This window comes from Lynx canadensis, chromosome C1 (assembly GCF_007474595.2).
Source record: "Lynx canadensis isolate LIC74 chromosome C1, mLynCan4.pri.v2, whole genome shotgun sequence".
Classification (NCBI taxonomy): domain Eukaryota; kingdom Metazoa; phylum Chordata; class Mammalia; order Carnivora; family Felidae; genus Lynx; species Lynx canadensis.
Window position 1 is genome coordinate 72,032,407 of NC_044310.1, and position 23,382 is coordinate 72,055,788.

General features: G+C 37.2%; 1 protein-coding gene across 1 annotated transcript in view; it reads right to left on the reverse strand.

Moving 5' to 3' along the window:
- COL24A1 (collagen type XXIV alpha 1 chain) overlaps nt 1-23,382 on the reverse strand; it is a 385,490-nt gene that overhangs the window by 131,888 nt on the left and 230,220 nt on the right. The window contains 1 exon segment of the mRNA XM_032594090.1: nt 4,778-4,831. Within this exon segment, the coding sequence (XP_032449981.1) occupies nt 4,778-4,831 (54 nt within the window).

A 23,382-nucleotide genomic window follows, 5' to 3' on the forward strand; every position in this document is an offset into this window, starting at 1 on the left:
TTATCTGGCTGGGAATTAGGCTGTGTTTACTGTTTGCTGCACTATGGTGTCAGAGGATAAATTTCCTCCTAGTGTCATTGTGTTTGTCTTGTCATTGTCTTCAGGCTTTCCCAGAGACACCTTTATTTTTTTTTTTTTTTTTTTTTTTGGATTCCTTCTGCTTGAGATTATTTTCAAGGTTGAGTCTTTTCTTTTTTGTTTTTTTTTTTTTTTTTTTTTTTTTTTTTTTTTTTTTTTTTATATGAAGTTTATTGACAAATTGGTTTCCATACAACACCCAGTGCTCATCCCAAAAGGTGCCCTCCTCAATACCCATCACCCCCCCCCCCCCCCCCCCCCCCCCCCCCCCCATCAACCCTCAGTTTGTTCTCAGTTTTTAACAGTCTCTTATGCTTTGGCTCTCTCCCACTCTAACGTCCTTTTTTTTTTTTTTTTTTTTTTTTTTTTTTTTTTTCCTTCCCCTCCCCCATGGGTTCCTGTTAAGTTTCTCAGGATCCACATAAGAGTGAAACCATATGGTATCTGTCTTTCTCTGTATGGCTTATTTCACTTAGCATCACACTCTCCAGTTCCATCCACGTTGCTACAAAGGCCATATTTCATTTTTTTCTCATTGCCACGTAGTATTCCATTGTGTATATAAACCACAATTTCTTTATCCATTCATCAGTTGATGGACATTTAGGCTCTTTCCATAATTTGGCTATTGTTGAGAGTGCTGCTATGAACATTGGGGTACAAGTGCCCCTATGCATCAGTACTCCTGTATCCCTTGGATAATTCCTAGCAGTGCTATTGCTGGGTCATAGGGTAGGTCTATTTTTAATTTTCTGAGGAACCTCCACACTGCTTTCCAGAGCGGCTGCACCAATTTGCATTCCCACCAACAGTGCAAGAGGGTTCCCGTTTCTCCACATCCTCTCCAGCATCTATAGTCTCCTGATTTGTTCATTTTGGCCACTCTGACTGGCGTGAGGTGATACCTGAGTGTGGTTTTGATTTGTATTTCCCTGATAAGGAGCGACGCTGAACATCTTTTCATGTGCCTGTTGGCCATCTGGATGTCTTCTTTAGAGAAGTGTCTATTCATGTTTTCTGCCATTTCTTCACTGGGTTATTGTTTTCGGGTGTGGAGTTTGGTGAGCTCTTTATAGATTTTAGATACTAGCCCTCCCAGAGACCCTTTAAAAGGGTTTGTGTCTGTAGTTCTTTTAGCTGTAATCCTCAGCTATTAAATAGGAGCCCTATTTATGTGGTGGTGAGTTAAGGTGGGGGGTGGGAAGAAGCATTCTATAGCTTTATGATATAGAAATGGCTAGGGCTGGGAATTGTTCTTCCCAGTTCAGTAGGCTTTTGGTGAAACCCCAAACAGTTAGCTCTGACAAAACAGGTTCCCTTGAGGGCAAGCCTTGTTAAGGAGAACAGAGAACTCTGGGCATATTTCAAAGTGGTTATTTTTCCCATCCCACTGCTAGACGCAGAGAAATAGACATTTCTCTGAACTTTATAGTGAGAACCTAGCAGGTCTCCTGGAGGTAAACTCAGTAACAAGTGGGGCCTTCTTAGGAGCCTCTCTTAGTTTTTTTAACACTTAAGATACTCTAAACTGTGTCTTCACCAATTTGTCAATTATAGTTTAAAGTGCTCCTACCATCCAATTACAGGCTTCTGCTTCTGGTAAGCTCTGGTTCTCTCTATCCTCCTGTCTGTCTCTCCAGTTTTCAGGCAATAGTTTGTCCTTTGACCTCATTGATCTAAAAAGAGTGTTGATTTTCAGTTTGCTAGGCTTTTGCCTTATTGTAAGAAGGGGAATGGCAGCTTCCAAGTTCCTTACAATTCAGACCAGGAATCGTTTTATTATAAATTTTAATAAATCAAGAGTAGTTGTTGAATTTAATGAGTACTGGTTTTTTAGCATTTTACCAGTATATCTGTTATATGTTATAATAAGGCTTTCTTAATATTAAGTAATTTTCCCTTTGTAATTCCTCTTTTGTGTCATCTTTCACTTCATTCAGTTAATTCTTTTTATATAGCTGATTTTACTTGATATTTTTGGTATTTAATTGAAATTCATCTCTAGCCTTTCATTTTTTCTTTTTCTGTATGGCTTTAGAATTGTCAAAATTTTACTGAGACACTGATATAGGATCTTCTTTCATCATTTGTTTCTAGAACTTTTGCCATTTTAATATCTTCATGAGTAATTTAATGTTAGTTTTCATCAAATACTTTTAATTAACCTGAGAATCCTGATAATTATCTTTTAAGGTAAGTGGAAGTGACTTCTGGTACCCAACTAAGGAAGTGTACATAGAAAATAATATTTTTTAAATTGGAGGGTATATTCTAAAGCAAGCTTATCAAGAATTGACCTTTTTTAAACTATAGCATTCCCCTCATCTTCCTTTTTTAAAGGCAATTTTCAATGTTTAAAGATAGCAAAATATTTATTGGGTCAGCCAGACACTTAGGAATCATACTTTACATATGGAAATCTATCTCCTATAGATTTTATATCTCCTTGTGAATCTTTTATATCCTACACTCTTTTTTTCTGCTAATCAAAAGGGTTCTAACATCTCTTACTTGGATTATTGTAACAGAAAGGAGTTCTTGTCCATTCCTAGTCCCTTCCAATTTGTTTGAATAATCTTTACAACACAATAATATCATCATAAACTAGCCCTATCTCTTCAATGACATTATTTTCTTCGTATGATAAAAATACAAATCCTTGGTCATAGGGCTCATAAAGCTACATGTTTTGTTCTCTGCCTCTTTTGCCATCCTTTTCTTACACTTACTTCCTACCTGACTCTGTGCCCCACCAGGCTAGTCTTCTTTAAGATCTTCAAATAAATATGCATAGCTTCCTCTCAGCTCATGTCTCTCTAAAATGACCTCTCCCCATCTTTTGCCTAAGTAACTACTATTCATTCTTCAGATCCCAGCTCAAATGCTCCTCCTCCTGAAGTCTTCCCTAAGGATAGTTTCTCTGTTATACATTCTCTTAGAATTGGATGCCTGTACTTCACAGCATTTAGCTCAGTTTGCAATTTTCCATTGTTCTCTGTGATAATCTAATTAGTACATATTTATATCATTAGACTGAAACCTCCATTCTTACACCATACTCCCAGTGCTGGTACTTAATGAATATTTGTTGACTGAATGAATGATATGGTCAACTATCCAAACCCCAATATTTGCATTGCAATGAGCAAATAGTTTGAATCTTGTCTGGGAAAAAGACAACTCTCAGGGGTTTGACTATAGAAAAGATGTGGTTTCTCTTAGTATTCTTAAAATATAAATCTCACATATTTTTGTGTCTCTCATTTTACCAATTTACTTCCTTTCTTTTCTATAATTTAACTAGGTAACTCAAAGCAAAGCCCATAACATCCATTATAAGCTTATTTGCATTTTATTACCAGACCCACTGACCCAGTGGACCTGAATGTCAAGTTTTAGGTGCTATAAACTATTAAATTGTTTATACTATAGTAACAAACATTTTCTTGTATAAAGCCTAAGCTATTGTCTCTGCTGTTGGCATAGCTCTTTTGACATACTTCCTTAAATGTGTCCTTATTAAGTTAATTTCCATTGCATTTCACTGCATCTAATATACTGGCTGACTGATTTTGCTTTTGGGTATAAGACCTTTTGTAATTCAGTTGACAAACATACACTAATTGATCTAATATGCCAGGTATTATACCAGGCAGGATTATAAACATGAGAAAAGTGGTCTCTAACTTCAAAGAGATATAAAATTTTTTAGAGGAAAGAGATATTTAAGTAAATAATGTTAAAGATGGTTGCATTATTTTTGGTCAAATAAGATTAGGATACAACAAGAGATATAAAACAGGGAGAGAACCAAAAAGAGTTCATTTGATAAACATCATTTTTAAAATTCTTATTTGGGGAGATTTATATTGGACAGTTAAATGTTTACTTCTTGCTTAGAGAGCTTACACCAGAGATTAAATATGTAGAGGAGGAAATGAACACAATTTGGTAAAGAATAGCTCTTTGTTAAATTTTCCACTTGCTACTAGCTAAATGAATTATGCAAAGGCCACCTGTAAACCTTTGGGTCAACTAATAGATAAGATCAACCCAGTAGAATTTCCAAGACTATATTGTATTATAAATCTTACAAGCATGTTATAGCATATTACACCTAATACTATTAACCAGAAGAATGACTACATAGGAAATAAAGAATAAGTTGTGAGAAAGTGGGTGTGAGAAAGTCTTTCCTTTTAACAATCATTTTCCATGAAATTTTATAATCGAATCACATTTATGAATGTGATGTAAGATTTTGCATTACTGGTGGTACCAACGTTTCTGTCATGTTTGTGCATTTGGGCCCATCAGATGTAGAGTTTGACTTCTTTGTATGGTATTTCATTACAGAGTTGGCTACAAAAATATGATTGTGTGTGTGTGGCAATGTAATAATCATTATAAGAACAGCTAGCCATTCACAAATTTCTGTGAGTCAATAAAACAGAGCTGTCTTTGTTGAAATAGAACTATGTGAGTTTTAGCAGTTCCAGAGAGATAGGAACATTGACAATATAAGACCAGAAAGGTAATAAAAACTATACTCACAGCAAAATATTTTCTATAGAATTAGGTGCTCCATGATAAATGCTGCTTTCAAAAATGTACCACCACAGTACAGGAGGGCAATAACAAGAAGGTAAATGTATATTATGAGGAAAATACAATGAGAAAAATATAAAGTTAAACTTACTGGTTCTCCTTCAAGTCCTCTGTCTCCTGTACTCCCAGGGGGTCCTTGTAAACCCTGAATAAACAAAGGCAAAATTTGAAGAAAAAGTGATGCTTGAAAATGTTTTAGTTTCCTTACCTCAGCTTTCCTTTACAATCCTCCCACCTAACTTTCTGTCAACCTCTATTGGTTCTCTTTTCTTTCTGTGGTAAATATACATAACATAAAGTTTTCCATTTTAATGCTTTTTAAGTGTGCAGTTTTTGTGGTATTAAGTACCTTCACATTGTTGCACTACTATAATCACTATTTTATTTTCAGACCTTTTTATCTTCCCAGACTGAAATTCTATCCCCATTAAAAACATCCTTTCTCCCTCCCCAGTTCCCCTGGAAACCACACTTCTTGTGTCCGCCTCTAATTTGATTACTTAAAGTGCCTTATATAAGTAGAGTTATACACATTTGCTCTTTTGTCTCTGACTTATTTCATGTGGCATAATGTCTTCAGGTTTCACCAATATTGTAACATGTATCAAAACCTTCCTTCATTTTTTGGAAAGGAGGAGATGGTAGTGGAGTATGAAAACCCTAGGCTCACCTACTCCCACAAATACAAGGTAACTATAAAATCATCCTAGGTACCCCAGAAATCAACCTGAAGACTGAAAGAACAAACTCCACAACTAAAAGGAGAGAAAAGGTCACATTGAAGAAGGCAGGAAGTATAGAGACATGGTTTAGGGAGAAATGGATCCTGGCCTGCTGTGTAGGGGAGGGAGTAATGGTTTTAGAGAAGGTCAAGAGAGAGGAGCACACAGGGGAATGCAAAATGAGAATGTTTCCCATACTATTGGCTTAGGAAATCAGAAGGGCTGAATTTTGTGAGTTTTTGCACCCACTGGGGCTTAAAGCCTAGAATTTAAAGGTTAACAGGCTTGGCAGAGATAGAGCCTGAAAAACACTGCACTGCTCTTGGACAGAAGGCAGGCAGACAACCTAGGGGCATAGTGTGGAAACAGTAATATGAAGAACTCTCAGGCACAGTGGGGAGATGATTCACTCTTCTTGGAGTAGGTCTCTGAGAGGCAGCTTTCAAGGAGATGCCTCTCCACTTCTCTGGAACAAAGTTGCTGCCAACACCATTTTTCTTCCCCCATCCCTCAGCATAAACACAGAGCCACCTGCAGGAAAAAGCACACTAAGCCCCACCACCCTGCACTCTGGTGGAAACTGCCTTTCTCGGTCATGCCTGCCTCAGTCCCAGTGGCAGGCTCCTCTGCAAGAAGAAGACCAACACAATCCCTGACCACACCACATCTGCCTACTAGCGAGTTTTGCAGGGCCTCAATTCTGGTGGAGGTGGTGACAGGTCTCATTTCACAAGCAGACTAGAGAAACACCTAGTTACATCTCACCACATTCAGGCCAAGGACCAATAATTGCCCACAGCAGGCAAGAGGAGCCTCTGCCAATGAACAGCCTGAAGGGTAGAGCAGCTGGAACAAAACAGCAGGGCATATGCAGCACACACTGGAGACACTCCCTGAAGTGTCAGGTCTGGATACTAACTTATTTCTTCATAAGGTCATTACTTCAGGAACCAGGAGACATAACTGGCTTTTCTAACACACAGAAGCAAGCAGAGACTTAGACAAATGAGAGACAGACGAGAATTTATCCCAAATGAAAGAACAAGATAAAGTTCGTGGCCAGAGATCTAAGCAAAACATATATGAGTAACATGCCTGATGGAGAATTTAAACCATGATAAGGATACTCGCCAAAGTTGAGATAAGAATGGAGGGCATCAGTGAGACCCTTATCACAGAGATAAAAGAGTTAAAAAAGAATCAGTCAGAGGTGAAGAGTGCAATAAATAAGATTAGAAACACACCTGATGTAATGAACATCAAGTTGGAAGAAGCAGAGGAATGAATTAATGACCTAGAAGACAAAATAATGGAAAGCAATAAAGCTTAACAAAAGAGAGAAAGAAGAATTATGCAAAATGAGAATAGGCTTAGGGAACTCAGTGGCTCCATCAAACATAGTAACATTTGTCTTATAGGAGTCCCAGGAGAAGAAGAGAGAAAAAAAGGGGCAAAAAATTTACTTGAAGAAATAATATCTGAAAACTTCCCTAATCTGGGGAAGAAAATAGACATCCCAATCTAGGAGGCACAGAGAATTTCCATCAAAATCAACAGATGTAGACCCACACCAGACATATTGTAATTAAATTTGCAAAATTTAGTAATAAAGAAAATATCTTAAAAGCAGCAAGATAAAAAGAGTCCTTAACTTAAAAGGGAAAATCCATAAGGCTAGCAGGAGGTTTCACAACAGAAACTTGGCAAGCCAGAAGGGAGTGGCATGATATATTCAAAGTGCTGAATGGGAAAAATCTGATGCCAAGAACACTCTATCCATCAAGGCTATCATTCAGCATGAAAGGAGAGATAAAGAGTTTCCTAGACCAACAAAAGCAGAAGGAATTCATGACCACTAACATAGCTCTTTAAGAAATATTTGAAGAGATTCTTTGAGTGGAAAGGAAAGACAAAAAGTGACAACCTAAAGGCAGGAAAAACACAAATCAGTAAATCAGTAAAGGATACAAAATATAATAACATACCTAAAACATGGTGCAGGAGAGGAGAAAAGAATGGGTTCAAAGTTAAATGACCATCAACTTTAAATATAGACTGCAATATGCAGAGGAGGTTATTGACAAATCTAATGGTAACCATATATTAAAAACCACTAATAAACATGCAAAGAATAAAAGAAATAAATACAAATATATCACTAAGAAAATCAGAAAACCAGGAAAGAGGTGAGAAAGGATCAGAGAAAATCTTGGGAAACAACCACAGGAAAAATAATAAAATGGCAATAAATACATATCTATCAATAATGACTTTGTAAATGGGCTAAACACTGCAATCAAAAGACACAGAATGTCGAATGGGTAAAAAAAAAAAAAAAAAAAGGCCCATCTATATGCTGCCTACATATAGGAACGGAGAAGTATTTATCATGAAATGGATGTCAAAGAAAGCCAGAGTAACAATACTTATATTGTATAAACTTGACTTTACTTTTTGAAAAATGTTTATTTAATTTTGAGAGAGTAAGAGAGAGAGAGAGAGAGGAGGGGCAGAGAGAGAGGGAGACACAGAATTCAAAGCAGACTCCAGACTCTGAGCTGTTAGCACAGAGCCCAATGTGGGGCTCAAACCCATAAACCATGAGATCATGACCTGAGCTGAAGTTGGACCTTTAACCGACTAAGCCACCCAGGAATCCCAATAAACTAGACTTAAAAAAAAAAAGACTGTAACAAGAGACAAAAAAGGACCCTATATAATCACAAAGGGGACAATCCAACAAGAAGATATAACAATTGTAAATATTTATGTACCTAACGTGAAGCACCCACATAGTTAAAACAATAACAAACATAAAGGAACTAATTGATAATAATACAGTAATAATAGGGGACTTTAACACACCATTTACATCAATGGACAGATGATCTAAACAGAAAATCAACAAGGAAACAATGGCTCTAAATGACATGTTGGACCAGATGGAATTAACAGATATATTCAGAATATTCCATCCCCAAACAGCAGAATACACATTCTTTTCAAGTGCACATGGAAAATTCTCCAATAGATCACATTTTAGGTCACAAAACAGTCCTCAACAAATACAAGAAGAATGAAGTCATACCATGCACCACACACTATGAAACTAGAAGTCAACCAGAAGAAAACATCTGGAAAGAACACAAATACATGGAGGTTAAATAATATGATACCAAACAATGAATGGGTTAACACATTCATGGCTTTTTGGGTCAACACAAAAAAGAAAATAAGTCCATGGAAACAAATAAAATTGAGAACAGAATGGTTCAAAACCCTTGGGATGCAGCAGAAGTGGTCCTAAGAGGGATTATATAACAATACAGGCCAACTCAAGAAACATCTCAAATAAAACCTAACCTTACATCTAAAGGAGCTAGAAAAAGAACTACAAACAAAACCTAAGGCCAGCAGAAGGAAGGAAATAATAAAGATTAGAGCAAGAATAAATGATATAGAAACAAACAAACAAACAAAAACCCACAATAGAACAGATCAATGAAACCAGATCTTCTTTGAAAAAAATCAATAAAACTGATAAACCTTTAGCCAGACTTACCAAGAAGAAAAGAGAAAGGACCCAAATAAGTAAAGTCACAAATGAGAGAGGAAAAATAACAACCAACACCACAGAAATATAAAATTTACAAGAGAATATTATGAAAAACTATACGCCAGCAAATTGGACAACATAAAAGAAATGGAAGAATTCCTAGAAACATGTAAACTATCAAAACTGAAACAGGAAGAAATAGAAACTTGAACAGACAAATAACCAACAAAGAAATTGAATCAGTAATCAAAACATTCCTAACAAACAGAAGTTCAGGACTAGATGGCTTCACAGGCGAATTCTACCAAACATTTAAAGAAGAGTTAACATCTATTTTTCTCAAACTATTCCAAAAAAACAGATAAGGAAGGAAAACTTCCAAATTTATTCTATGAGGCCAGCATCATCCTGATATCAAAACTAGATAAAAACACTAAAAAAAAAAAGGAGAATTATAGGCCAATATCTCTTATCAACATAGATTCAAAAATCCTCAAATAATACTAGCAAATCAAATTCAACAATACATTAAAAAAAATCATTCACCACAATCAAGTGGGATTTATTCCTGGGTTGCAAGGGTAGTTCAATACTTGCCAACAAATCAATGTGATACATCACATTAATTACAGAAAGTTAAGAATCAGATAATCATTTCAAATGATGCAAAAAAAAAAGGTTTTGACAAAGTAAAACATTCATTCATCATAAAAAACCTCAACAAAGTAGGTTTAGAGGGAACCTACCTCAACATAATAAAGGTGATAATATGAAAAACCCACAGCTAATACCATCTTAAATGGGGAGAAACTGGGAGCTTTTCCTATGGTCAGGAATAAGACAGGGATGTCCACTATGACCAATTCTATTCAACATTGTACTGGAAGTCCTAGCCACAACAGTCAGACACCAAAATGAATAAAAGGCATCAAATGGCAAGAAAGAAGTAAAACTTTCACTACTTGGGATGATATAATGCTATACATAGAAAACCAAGAGACTTCACCAAAACTGCTAGAACTGACAAATGAATTCAGTGAAGTTGCAGGATACAAAATCAAAGTACAGAAATCTGTTGCATTTTTACCCACCAATAATGAGGCAGCAGAAAGAGAAATTAAGGAATCAATCCATTTACAATTGCACCAAGATATAAGATACCTAGAATAAATATACCAAAGAGGTGAAAGACCTGTACTCTGAAAACTATAAAATATTGATGCAAAATTGAAGATGACACAAAGAAATGGAAAGACATTCCATGTTCATTAATCAGAAGAACAATACTGTTAAAATGTCTATGCTACCCAAAGCAATCTACACATATAATGCAATTCCTTCGCAGCATTTTTCACAGAGCTAGAACAAATAATCCTAAAATGTATATGGAACCACAAAAGACCCCAATAGCCAAAGCAATCTTGAAAAGAAAAGCAAAGCTGACGCATCACAATTCTGCACTTCAAGCTACATTACAAAGCTGTAGTCATTAAGACAGCACGGTACTGACAGAGAAAGAGGCAATAGATCAATGGAACAGAATAGAAAACCCAGAAATAGACCACAACTATAAGGGCAGCTGATCTTCAACAAAGCAGGATAGAACATCCAATGGGAAAAAGAATCTTCAACAAATGGCATCGGGAAAACTGGACAGCAACATGCAAAAGAATAAAACTGAACCACTTTCTTACACCATATATAAAATAAATCCAAAATGGATGAAAGACCTAAATGTGGGACAGGAAACCATCAAACTCCTAGAAAGAACACAGGCAGTACTTCTTGACATCAGCCATAGTTACATCTTTCTAGAGCTGTATTCGGAGGCAAGGGAAATAAAAGCAAAATAAACTATTGGAACCTCATCAAAATAAAAGCTTCTGCACAGCAAGGGAAACATCAACAAAAACTAAAGGCATCCTATAGAATAGGAGAAGATATTTGCAAATGGCATATGTGATAAAGGGTTAATATCCAAAATATATGAAGAACTTATAAACTCAAACTCCAAAACCAAATAATCCAGTTAAAAAATGGGCAGAAGACATGAATAGACATTTTTCCAAGGAAGACATACAGATGGCCAGCAGACACATGAATAGATGCTCAACATCACTCACCATCAGTAAATGCAAGTCAAAATTACAATGAGATATCACCTCACTCTTGTTAGAATGGATAAAATCAACAACACATGAAACAACAGGTGTTGGCAAGGATGTGGAGAAAGGGGAACCCTCTTGCACTGTTGGTGGGAAAGCAAACTGGTGCAGCCACTCTAGAAAACGTATGGAGTTTCTCAAAAAGTTAAAAATAGAACTACCTTGATCCAGCAATCACACTACTAGGTATTTACCCAAAGAGTACAAAACACTAAATCAAAGGGAACATGCACTTTGATATTTATTGCAGCATTATCTACAACAGCAAATTATGAAATCAGCTCAAGTGTCCATAGACTGATGAATGGATAAAGAAGATGTGGTATACATCTACACACACATGCGTGTATAACACAATGGAATATTACTCAGCCAAAAAAATAAAAGAATGAAATCTTGCCATTTGCAATGACATGGATGAAACTAGAGTGTATTATGCTAAGCAAAATGAGTCAGCCAGAGAAAGACAAATACCATATGATTTCATTCATATGTGGAATCTAAGAAACAAAACAAACAAGGCAAAAGGAAAAAGAGAGAGAGGAAAACCAAGGAACTCATAAGTATAGAGAACAAACTGGTTACTAAAAGGGTAGTAAGTGGACAGATGGGTTATATAGCCAATGGGATTAAGGAGTGCACTTGTGAGAGCATCTGGTGATATATGTAAATGCTGAATCACTATATTGTACACTTGAAACTATTATTTACTCTGTATGTTTAACTGGACTTTAAAGAAAAACTTAAAAAAAATTCCTTCATTAATAAAGTTCAATAATATTTCATTTTATATGTATACCATATTTGTATATCTATCTATTCATCCAGCAATGGATAGTTGGTTTTTCTACCTTTTGGCTATTATGAATACTGTTCCTATAAACATTGGTATAAAAGTGTCTGAGTCTCTGCTTTCAATTCTTTGGGATATATATCTAAAGTGAAATTGAAGGATACTATGGTATACTATGTTGAACTTTTTGAGGAACCACCTAACTGTTTTCCATAGCAACCCCACCACTTTACATTCTCACCAGCAATGCACACGGGCTCTGATTTTTTCTCCATCTTTGTCAACACTAGTTATCTCTATGCAAATGTGTGTGTGTGTTTTTTTAATAGTAGTTACCTTAATGGGTGACAAGTGGTATCTCATTGCGGTTTTGATTTTCAGTTCTCTAATGACTAGTGATATTGAACATCTTTTCATATGTTTATTGGCCATTGCATATCTTTTTTGAAGCAATGTCTATTCAAGTCTTTTTGCTCATGTTTTCATCAAGTTGTTTTTTGTTGTTGAATTGTAGGAATTCCTTATATCTATCTATATTCTTATACTTAATCCCCACTAATATACAGTGACAAATATCCAGAATTACTTCAAATTAGATTTTGTGCCTTTAATATTGACATAAAATGATTTTTCCTCCAAAAATAAAAATCTTGTGATATTAGTAAGTATACTTATGCCCTTAAGACCTGGAGAGGCATAGGAGTCTCAGAACCTAGACGACCAGAAATGTCTAAATTGAGCTAATATCCTTTATTTTCCCCTATTTTTATACCATGCCATCTATGGTACCATTAAACTGAGTCTCAGAAGTGGAGGTATATTCTAAAATAGTATGTAAAACTAAATAGAATTCCATGTCTTCTTTGATCCTTCCATTTAAAAATTTGGGGAGCATGTACGATGTACCAGACATGATGACTGTTAATGATGTAGAAAATACTGCCCTTGTCTATTTGCAATTTGCCTGCTCTACATTATTGACCTTGGGAAGGTTGGCAACTATACGGTGGATCACAATCACCATTTTATATTAAAACTAAAAGCTAAGAAAAATATGACATTAAATCTGAAGTAAAGATATTAAAAACTCCTAGCAACATAAAGCTTTCCAAGTGATAGCCATTAATGCTATATTTAGTTGTGTATGGTTCTCTGGTTAAGGAAAGGAAGATATGTAAAATCACAGACTCACATCTGACTAAGGCCCTATTTCAGTCATGAAAATTATACGCTGCCTACATTAAGGCTCCAAAATGAAGAGACAGAATCAATGTAAGGGTTCCCTTTGTGCTTGGTATACCAACTGACACATAGAGCAGAAGTTCAGAACCTTGAATAATGTCTGCCCAATTTGCTTTGTGAAGTATGTTTGTATACAATATCAAGCTTAATATATACTTTTAATGATGTCATTGGTGCATAAAAGCTGTTTGGCAACGTTATGAAATAATCTATGGATTCTACTTATTTTTATTACAGACAGGAAAGGAAAGCATAAGCTGGTACAAAATAAAAATTCCCTTTAAGGCTTTTCAGACACTATTGAAAATATATTCTTTGTAGTAGAACTTCTTGCTCCATTACTTCAATCCAGCAACTACAATAATGATGACCAGAAGAACAAGTATGTGGTTGCTATATATTGAGAGCCTATGCCACGTACATAATGAACATCATTTGATATATTATAGAAAGTATCTCATTTTAAAGACAGGAAAACTGAGGCTCAGAGATGTTAAATAATTTGTATAAAGCCAAAAACAGTTAGTTAAATGGCAGAACCACTATTTGACTTCCAATGTCTGACTCCAATGCCATGTTCATCTACTATACGGAACGCATTTTACTGATTTCAACAAGAAATCATTCAATGCCTTTTCATTTTCAGTAAATGTACAGATCATCCTCAAAGACTTTTTATGAGAATAAGCAAGGAAGCATATGAATGTTATTTCATTGTAGGATTATAAAAACTATGTGCATCATTATCTGAAAAGGGAGGAAGAATTACTTGTCTTTGTAAAGATTAAGAAATAAATCTTTCTCAATTATTCTGAGTTCCTCCAGAGAAAACTACTTAAAGAAGAACCGTTAAGAGTTTCCACTTCCAATACTGGCCAATAGCTCCTATCAAACCAACTTATACAGGTATAACTATAAACCCAAGACAAAATATTTTAAAAACCATTGGAGAAAGACCCAAAATAGGCAAAATTTAGAGTGGAAAGGTCTACATGTAGAAGAAAGGAATTTCACTGTCTGATTTTTTTTTTTTTAAATATGGCTTTCACAAAGAAGGTAAGATATGTAGGGTAGTTAAGAAAAAAGGGGGATAAAAACCTGCAGTCTTACTGGCATGGAGACCCAGAGGGTAGAATATGGAATGACCTAGCTGTAGGGAAGTCAGCTGTATGGAAGAGAAAGTCAGAGAGGAGGAGCCTGAAGTTCTGAGTATAACCTCTGCCTAATTCTCTTGCTGGCATTTGAAGTATGTAATGATGTGGTAGAACTGAGCAACCCAGCAAAGCCTAAAAGAACTGGACAGATATTTCAGCAGCCATTTACCACAGAAGAGAGAATATCTGGAGTTTAAAAGCAGTCAAGTAAACAATTTGCCAAATTAAAAACCAAAATGAAACAAAGAGCACTCTTTAAAGAAATATAACAGAATTTGGAATTTCTACAACAAATCATTAAGATGTCCAAGATATAATTCAAAATTACTGAACAGGAAAATTTTCCCATATTAACAAGAAAAGGCAATTAACACAATCACACTCAAGATTACCCAGATAGAATTATCCCATAAGGATTTTAAAGTAGCTATTTAAAATATGCTCAGTAATGTAAATAAAATACACTTATGGTGACTCGACAGGAAGATGGCGCGTAGGAGGACGCTGGGCTCACCGCGCGTCCTGCTGATCACTTAGATTCCACCTACACCTGCCTAAATAACCCAGAAAACCGCCAGAGGATTAGCAGAACGGAGTCACCGGACCCAAGTGCAGACGAGAGGCCCACGGAAGAGGGTAGGAAGGGCGGCGAGGCGGTGCACGCTCCACGGACTGGCGGGAGGGAGCCGGGGCGGAGGGTGGCTCGCCAGCCAAGCAGAGCCCCCGAGTCCGGCTTGTAAAAGCGGAGGGGCCTGACGGACTGTGTTCCGACAGCAAGCGCGACTTAGCGTCTGGGAGGTCATAAGTTAACAGCTCTGCTCCGAAAGCGGGAAGGCTGGAGGACCAAGGGAGGGTGAGCTGCGGAGCCCCCGGACGACAGAGCTCAGTTTGGCGGGGAACAAAGGCGCTCGCCAGCGCCATCTCCCCGCTCATCCCCCAGCCAAAATCCCAAAGGGAACCGGTTCCGGCCAGGGAAATTGCTCGCTCCGCGCAAACACCCAACTCTGTGCTTCTGCGGAGCCAAACCTCCGGCAGCGGATCTGACTCCCTCCGGCTGCCACAGGGCCCCTCTGAAGTGGATCACCTAAGGAGAAGCGAGCTAAGCCTGCCCCCCCTGCCGCCATGCACCTTGCCTACCCACCCCAGCTAATACGCCAGATCCCCAGCATCACAAGCCTGGCAGTGTGCAAGTAGCCCAGACGGGCCACGCCACCCCACAGTGAATCCGCCCCTAGGAGAGGGGAAGAGAAGGCACACACCAGTCTGACTGTGGCCCCAGCGGTGGGCTGGGGGCAGACATCAGGACTGACTGCGGCCCCGCCCACCAACTCCAGTTATACACCACAGCACAGGGGAAGTGCCCTGCAGGTCCTCACCACACCAGGGACTATCCAAAATGACCAAGCGGAAGAATTCCCCTCAGAAGAATCTCCAGGAATAACAACAGCTAATGAGCTGATCAAAAAGGATTTAAATAATATAACAGAAAGTGAATTTAGAATAATAGTCATAAAATTAATCGCTGGGCTGGAAAACAGTATACAGGACAGCAGAGAATCTCTTGCTACAGAGATCAAGGGACTAAGGAACAGTCACGAGGAGCTGAAAAACGCTTTAAAGGAAATGCAAAACAAAATGCAAACCACCACGGCTCGGATGGAAGAGGCAGAGGAGAGAATAGGTGAACTAGAAGATAAAGTTATGGAAAAAGAGGAAGCTGAGAAAAAGAGAGATAAAAAAATCAGGAGTATGAGGGGAAAATTAGAGAACTAAGTGATACACTAAAAAGAAATAATATACGCATAATTGGTATCCCAGAGGAGGAAGAGAGAGGGAAAGGTGCTGAAGGGGTACTTGAAGAAATTATAGCTGAGAACTTCCCTGAACTGGGGAAGGAAAAAGGCATTGAAATCCAAGAGGCACAGAGAACTCCCTTCAGACGTAACTTGAATCGATCTTCTGCACGACATATCATAGTGAAACTGGCAAAATACAAGGATAAGAGAAAATTCTGAAAGCAGCAAGGGGTAAACGTGCCCTCACATATAAAGGGAGACCTATAAGACTCATGACTGATCTCTCTTTTGAAACTTGGCAGGCCAGAAAGAATTGGCACGAGATTTTCAGGGTACTAGACAGCAAAAATATGCAGCCGAGAATCCTTTATCCAGCAAGTCTGTCATTTAGAATAGAAGGAGAGATAAAGGTCTTCCCAAACAAACAAAAACTGAAGGAATTTGTCACCACTAAACCAGCCCTACAAGAGATCCTAAGGGGGACCCTGTGAGACAAAGTACCAGAGACATCACTACAAGCATAAAACATACAGACATCACAATGACTCTAAACCCGTATCTTTCTATAATAACACTGAATGTAAATGGATTAAATGCGCCAACCAAAGACATAGGGTATCAGAATGGATAAAAAAACAAGACCCATCTATTTGCTGTCTACAAGAGACTCATTTTAGACCTGAGGACACCTTTAGATTCAGAGTGAGGGGATGGAGAACTATTTATCATGCTACTGGAAGCCAAAAGAAAGCTGGAGTAGCCATACTTATATCAGACAAACTAGACTTTAAATTAAAGGCTGTAACAAGAGATGAAGAAGGACATATATAATAGTTACAGGGTCTATCCATCAGGAAGAGCTAACAATTATAATGTCTATGCGCCGAATACCGGAGCCCCCAAATATATAAAACAATTACTCATAAACATAAGCAACCTTATTGATAAGAATGTGGTAATTGCAGGGGACTTTAACACCACCACTTACAGAAATGGATAGATCATCTAGACACACGGTCAATAAAGAAACAAGGGCCCTGAATGAGACATTGGATCAGATGGACTTGACAGATATATTTAGAACTCTGCATCCCAAAGCAACAGAATATACTTTCTTCTCGAGTGCACATGGAACATTCTCCAAGATAGATCATATACTGGGTCACAAAACAGCCCTTCATAAGTTTACAAGAATTGAAATTATACCATGCATACTTTCAGACCACAATGCTATGAAGCTTGAAATCAACCACAGGAAAAAGTCTGGAAAACCTCCAAAAGCATGGAGGTAAAGAACACCCTACTAACGAATGAGTGGGTCAACCAGGCAATTAGAGAAGAAATCAAAAATATATGGAAACAAACGAAAATGAAAATACAACAATCCAAACGCTTTGGGACGCAGCGAAGGCAGTCCTGAGAGGAAAATACATTGCAATCCAGGCCTATCTCCAGAAACAAGAAAAATCCCAAATACAAAATCTAACAGCACACCTAAAGGAAATAGAAGCAGAACAGCAAAGGCAGCCTAAACCCAGCAGAAGAAGAGAAATAATAAAGATCAGAGCAGAAAATAAACAATATAGAATCTAAAAAACTGTAGAGCAGATCAACGAAACCAAGAGTTGGTTTTTTGAAAAAATAAACAAAATTGACAAACCTCTAGCCAGGCTTCTCAAAAAGAAAAGGGAGATGACCCAATAGATAAAATCATGAATGAAAATGGAATTATTACAACCAATCCCTCAGAGATACAAACAATTATCAGGGAATACTATGAAAAATTATATGCCAACAAATTGGACAACCTGGAAGAAATGGACACATTCCTGAACACCCACACTCTTCCAAACTCAATCAGGAGGAAATAGAAAGCTTGAACAGACCCATAACCAGCGAAGAAATTGAATCGGTTATCAAAAATCTCCCAACAAATAAGAGTCCAGGACCAGATGGCTTCCCAGGGGAGTTCTACCAGACGTTTAAAGCAGAGATAATACCTATCCTTCTCAAGCTATTCCAAGAAATAGAAAGGGAAGGAAAACTTCCAGACTCATTCTATGAAGCCAGTATTACTTTGATTCCTAAACCAGACAGAGACCCAGTAAAAAAAGAGAACTACAGGCCAATATCCCTGATGAATATGGATGCAAAAATTCTCAATAAGATACTAGCAAATCGAATTCAACAGCATATAAAAAGAATTATTCACCATGATCAAGTGGGATTCATTCCTGGGATGCAGGGCTGGTTCAACATTCGCAAATCAATCAACGTGATACATCACATTAACAAAAAAAAAAGAGAAGAACCATATGATCCTGTCAATCGATGCAGAAAAGGCCTTTGACAAAATCCAGCACCCTTTCTTAATAAAAACCCTTGAGAAAGTCGGGATAGAAGGAACATACTTAAAGATCATAAAAGCCATTTATGAAAAGCCCACAGCTAACATCATCCTCAATGGGGAAAAACTGAGAGCTTTTTCCCTGAGATCAGGAACACGACAGGATGCCCACTCTCACCGCTGTTGTTTAACATAGTGCTGGAAGTTCTAGCATCAGCAATCAGACAACAAAAGGAAATCAAAGGCATCAAAATTGGCAAAGATGAAGTCAAGCTTTCGCTTTTTGCAGATGACATGATATTATACATGGAAAATCCGATAGACTCCACCAAAAGTCTGCTAGAACTGATACATGAATTCAGCAAAGTTGCAGGATACAAAATCAATGTCCAGAAATCAGTTGCATTCTTATACACTAACAATGAAGCAACAGAAAGACAAATAAAGAAAATGATCCCATTCACAATTGCACCAAGAAGCATAAAATACCTAGGAATAAATCTAACCAAAGATGTAAAGGATCTGTATGCTGAAAACTATAGAAAGCTTATGAAGGTAATTGAAGAAGACTTAAAGAAATGGAAAGACATTCCCTGCTCATGGATTGGAAAAATAAATATTGTCAAAATGTCAATACTACCCAAAGCTATCTACACATTCAATGCAATCCCAATCAAAATTGCACCAGCATTCTTCTCGAAATTAGAACAAGCAATCCTAAAATTCATATGGAACCACAAAAGGCCCCGAATAGCCAAAGGAATTTTGAAGAAGAAGACCAAAGCAGGAGGCATCACAATCCCAGACTTTAGCCTCTACTACAAAGCTGTCATCATCAAGACAGCATGGTATTGGCACAAAAACAGACACACAGACCAATGGAATAGAATAGAAACCCCAGAACTAGACCCACAAACGTACGGCCAACTCATCTTTGACAAAGCAGGAAAGAACATCCAATGGAAAAAAGACAGCCTCTTTAACAAATGGTGCTGGGAGAACTGGACAGCAACATGCAGAAGGTTGAAACTAGACCACTTTCTCACACCATTTACAAAAATAAACTCAAAATGGATAAAGGACCTAAATGTGAGACAGGAAACCATCAGAACCTTAGAGGAGAAAGCAGGAAAAGACCTCTCTGACCTCAGCCGTAGCAATCTCTTACTCGACACATCCCCAAAGGCAAGGGAACTAAAGCAAAAGTGAATTACTGGGACCGTATGAAGATAAAAGCTTCTGCACAGCAAAGGAAACAACCAACAAAACTAAAAGGCAACCAACGGAATGGGAAAAGATATTTGCAAATGACATATCGGACAAAGGGCTAGTATCTAAAATCTATAAAGAGCTCACCAAACTCCACACCCGAAAAACAAATAACCCAGTGAAGAAATGGGCAGAAAACATGAATAGACACTTCTCTAAAGAAGACATCCAGATGGCCAACAGGCACATGAAAAGATGTTCAGCGTCGCTCCTTATCAGGGAAATACAAATTCAAAACCACACTCAGGTATCACCTCACGCCAGTCAGAGTGGCCAAAATGAACAAATCAGGAGACTATAGATGCTGGAGAGGATGTGGAGAAACGGGAACCCTCTTGCACTGTTGGTGGGAATGCAAATTGGTGCAGCCGCTCTGGAAAGCAGTGTGGAGGTTCCTCAGAAAATTAAAAATAGACCTACCCTATGACCCAGCAATAGCACTGCTAGGAATTTATCCAAGGGATACAGGAGTACTGATGCATAGGGGCACTTGTACCCCAATGTTCATAGCAGCACTCTCAACAATAGCCAAATTATGGAAAGAGCCTAAATGTCCATCAACTGATGAATGGATAAAGAAATTGTGGTATATATACACAATGGAATACTATGTGGCAATGAGAAAAAATGAAATATGGCCTTTTGTAGCAACGTGGATGGAACTGGAGAGTGTGATGCTAAGTGAAATAAGCCATACAGAGAAAGACAGATACCATATGGTTTCACTCTTATGTGGATCCTGAGAACTTAACAGGAACCCATGGGGGAGGGGAAGGAAAAAAAAAAAAAGAGGTTAGAGTGGGAGAGAGCCAAAGCATAAGAGACTGTTAAAAACTGAGAACAAACTGAGGGTTGATGGGGGGTGGGGGGGGGGGGGGAGGTGTGGGTGATGGGTATTGAGGAGGGCACCTTTTGGGATGAGCACTGGGTGTTGTATGGAAACCAATTTGTCAATAAATTTCATATATATATAAAAAATACACTTATGGTGAATAAACAAACAGGAAATCTCAGGACAGCATCTATAAAAATGGAAGTTATAGAACTGATAATTAAACACCTGAAATAAAACTTAAAAATTCAATACCATAAATAAAATTTCACTGAATGGACTTAAAATGTGAGTGAAGATAGAGTCATATTACTCTATTGAAAAAAGTAAAAAGGAAAAGATTAAAATAGGAATGAATAAAAGCCCCAGAGACCTAAGGGATGATATCAAATGTTAATATATAATTACTTTGAAATTTTTGAAAAAGGAAGAGGAAAAGAAGATAAAATAGAAAAAAATCAAAAGAAATAAAGTGGAAAATTTTCCAAATTTAGTGAAATAGAAACTTACTACAAAGAATCTCAGCAAATCTCAAGCTGAATAAATGTGAAGAAATTCATCTAGGCACATCATACTTAAACTACCAAAGCCAAAAATAAGAGAGACTCTTGAAAGGAGCTAGAGAAAAATGATATATTTACATATGGGGAAACAATGATACAAGATAAATGTGGACTTCTCATCAGGAAATACGAAAATGGCCATGTCATCTTCATAGTGCTGAATGCAAACAAATAAAAGAAAATCTTGTCAACCCAGAATTCTATATCCAGTGGAAAAATATGATTTTCACTCATATGTGGAATTTAAGAAACAAAAAAAATGAGCAAAGGGGGGGGAGAGGCAATGAACAAACAGACTCTTAGCTATAGAGTACAAATGAGGGTACAGAGGGCAGGTGGGTTGGATAGATGAAAAACAGATGATGGGGATTAAGGAGTGCATTTGTGATGAGCACAGGGTGATGTATGAAAATGCTAATTATTATATTGTATACCTGAAACTAATATAACACTGTATGTTACGAACTGGAATTAAATTAAAACTGAAAAAAAATTCATGATAAGAAAAAAATGATAGTGACAATAAGACATTTTTTTGTAAAAAAAAAATACAGAGAGAATTCATGACTGGCAGAGTTTGACTATAAGAACTTCTAAAGGAAGTTCCATAGGCTTCAGGGGAAATGAATACATTTGGGTATGTATATATCTATCTATATATATCTATAAATATCTATCTATAATATCTTATATATCTATATTGGAAATGTATATCTATAAAAAGGAAGGAGAACATCAGAAAAACTAAACGCATAGATAAAAAACCCACTACTTCCCCCCACCAAAACCATAAAATACATATTTCACTTATGCTAAACACAAAATACTTCATTTATATTAAAGCAAAATTTTAACTTTGCAATATGGGGTTTATAGCACACACAGATATAATACATAAAACATTTATGGCATAAACAACAGGAAGTTGGTGGTAATGGGTCTATATGGTTGCAAGTTTCTTACACTTGTGTTAAGTATTACTGTTAACTCTAAGAAACTACAGAGAGTTGGGATCTGTACTGGCAAACTGCAGTCTGGGAGTCAAATCTAGACCAGCACTTGTTTCTACAGAAAAAGTTAGTGACTCCTGACCTAGAATAACCACTTAATAGTGGTTAATAAAATAATAGTGCAGGGGCACCTGGGTGGCTCAGTAGGTTAGAGTCCAACTCTTGATTTCTGCTCAGGTCATGATCTCATGGTTCATGAGATCAAGATGTGCATAGAGCTCTGTGCTGATAGCATGGAACCTGCTTGGGATTCTTTCTCTCTCCTGCTTGTGTGCTTCCTCTTTCTTTCTCTCTCTCAAAATAAAAAAATAAACTTAAAAAAATAATAGAGCACAAGAAGTATAGCTAAAAAGCCAATATCTAAATTAAATGGGGTTCTCATTGCCAAAAGAAGGCACTGAACAACAACAGCACCACTACAAGGAAAAATAATCATAAATGGTTGACCAAAGTACAACCAAATTGATAAATACATTAAATGGAAATGGACCAAACACAAATTAAAAGGTAGAGATTTTCAGTATGAATGAAAAAGCAAGACCCAACTATAAGGACCCTCACTTTAAATACAAACCACTTTGGGGTGCCTGGGTGGCTCAGTTGGTTGAGCAACTGACTTCGGCTTAGGTCATGATCTCGCAGTTTGTGGGTTCGAGCCCTGCGTCAGGCTCTGTGTCTCTCTGTCTCTCAATAATAAGTAAATGTTAAAAAAATTTTTTTTAAAATACCAAACACAGATCGGTTGGTTGAAAGTAAATGAACAGAAAGATAGGCTATGCAAACTATAAGTGAAAGAAGTCTGAACAGACTTATAATCAAATAAAGCAGATTTCAAAAATAAATAGTATTATTAGGAATAAAAACTATTGCCAGAGATATAGAGGAATATTCATAATGATAAAAGGGGATCAATTGATCAGGAAGACATAATCACCATAAACGTGAATACTCTAAAAATAGCATTTCAAAATATAAAGCAAAATTTGACCAAATTAAAGACAGAAACAAAATTACAAAATCATAGTTGAAGATTTAACAGCCCTAACTCATCAACTAAAAGAATATCTAGACTAAAAAATATTAAAATAGTTATAGTTTTTTAAAATATTTATTATTTTTGAGAGAGAGACAGGACAGAGCACAAGTGGGGGAGGAACAGAGAGAGAGGGAGACACAGATCCGAAGCAGGCTCCAGGCTCTGAGCCGTCAGCACAGAGCCCAATGCAGGGCTTGAACCCACAACACTG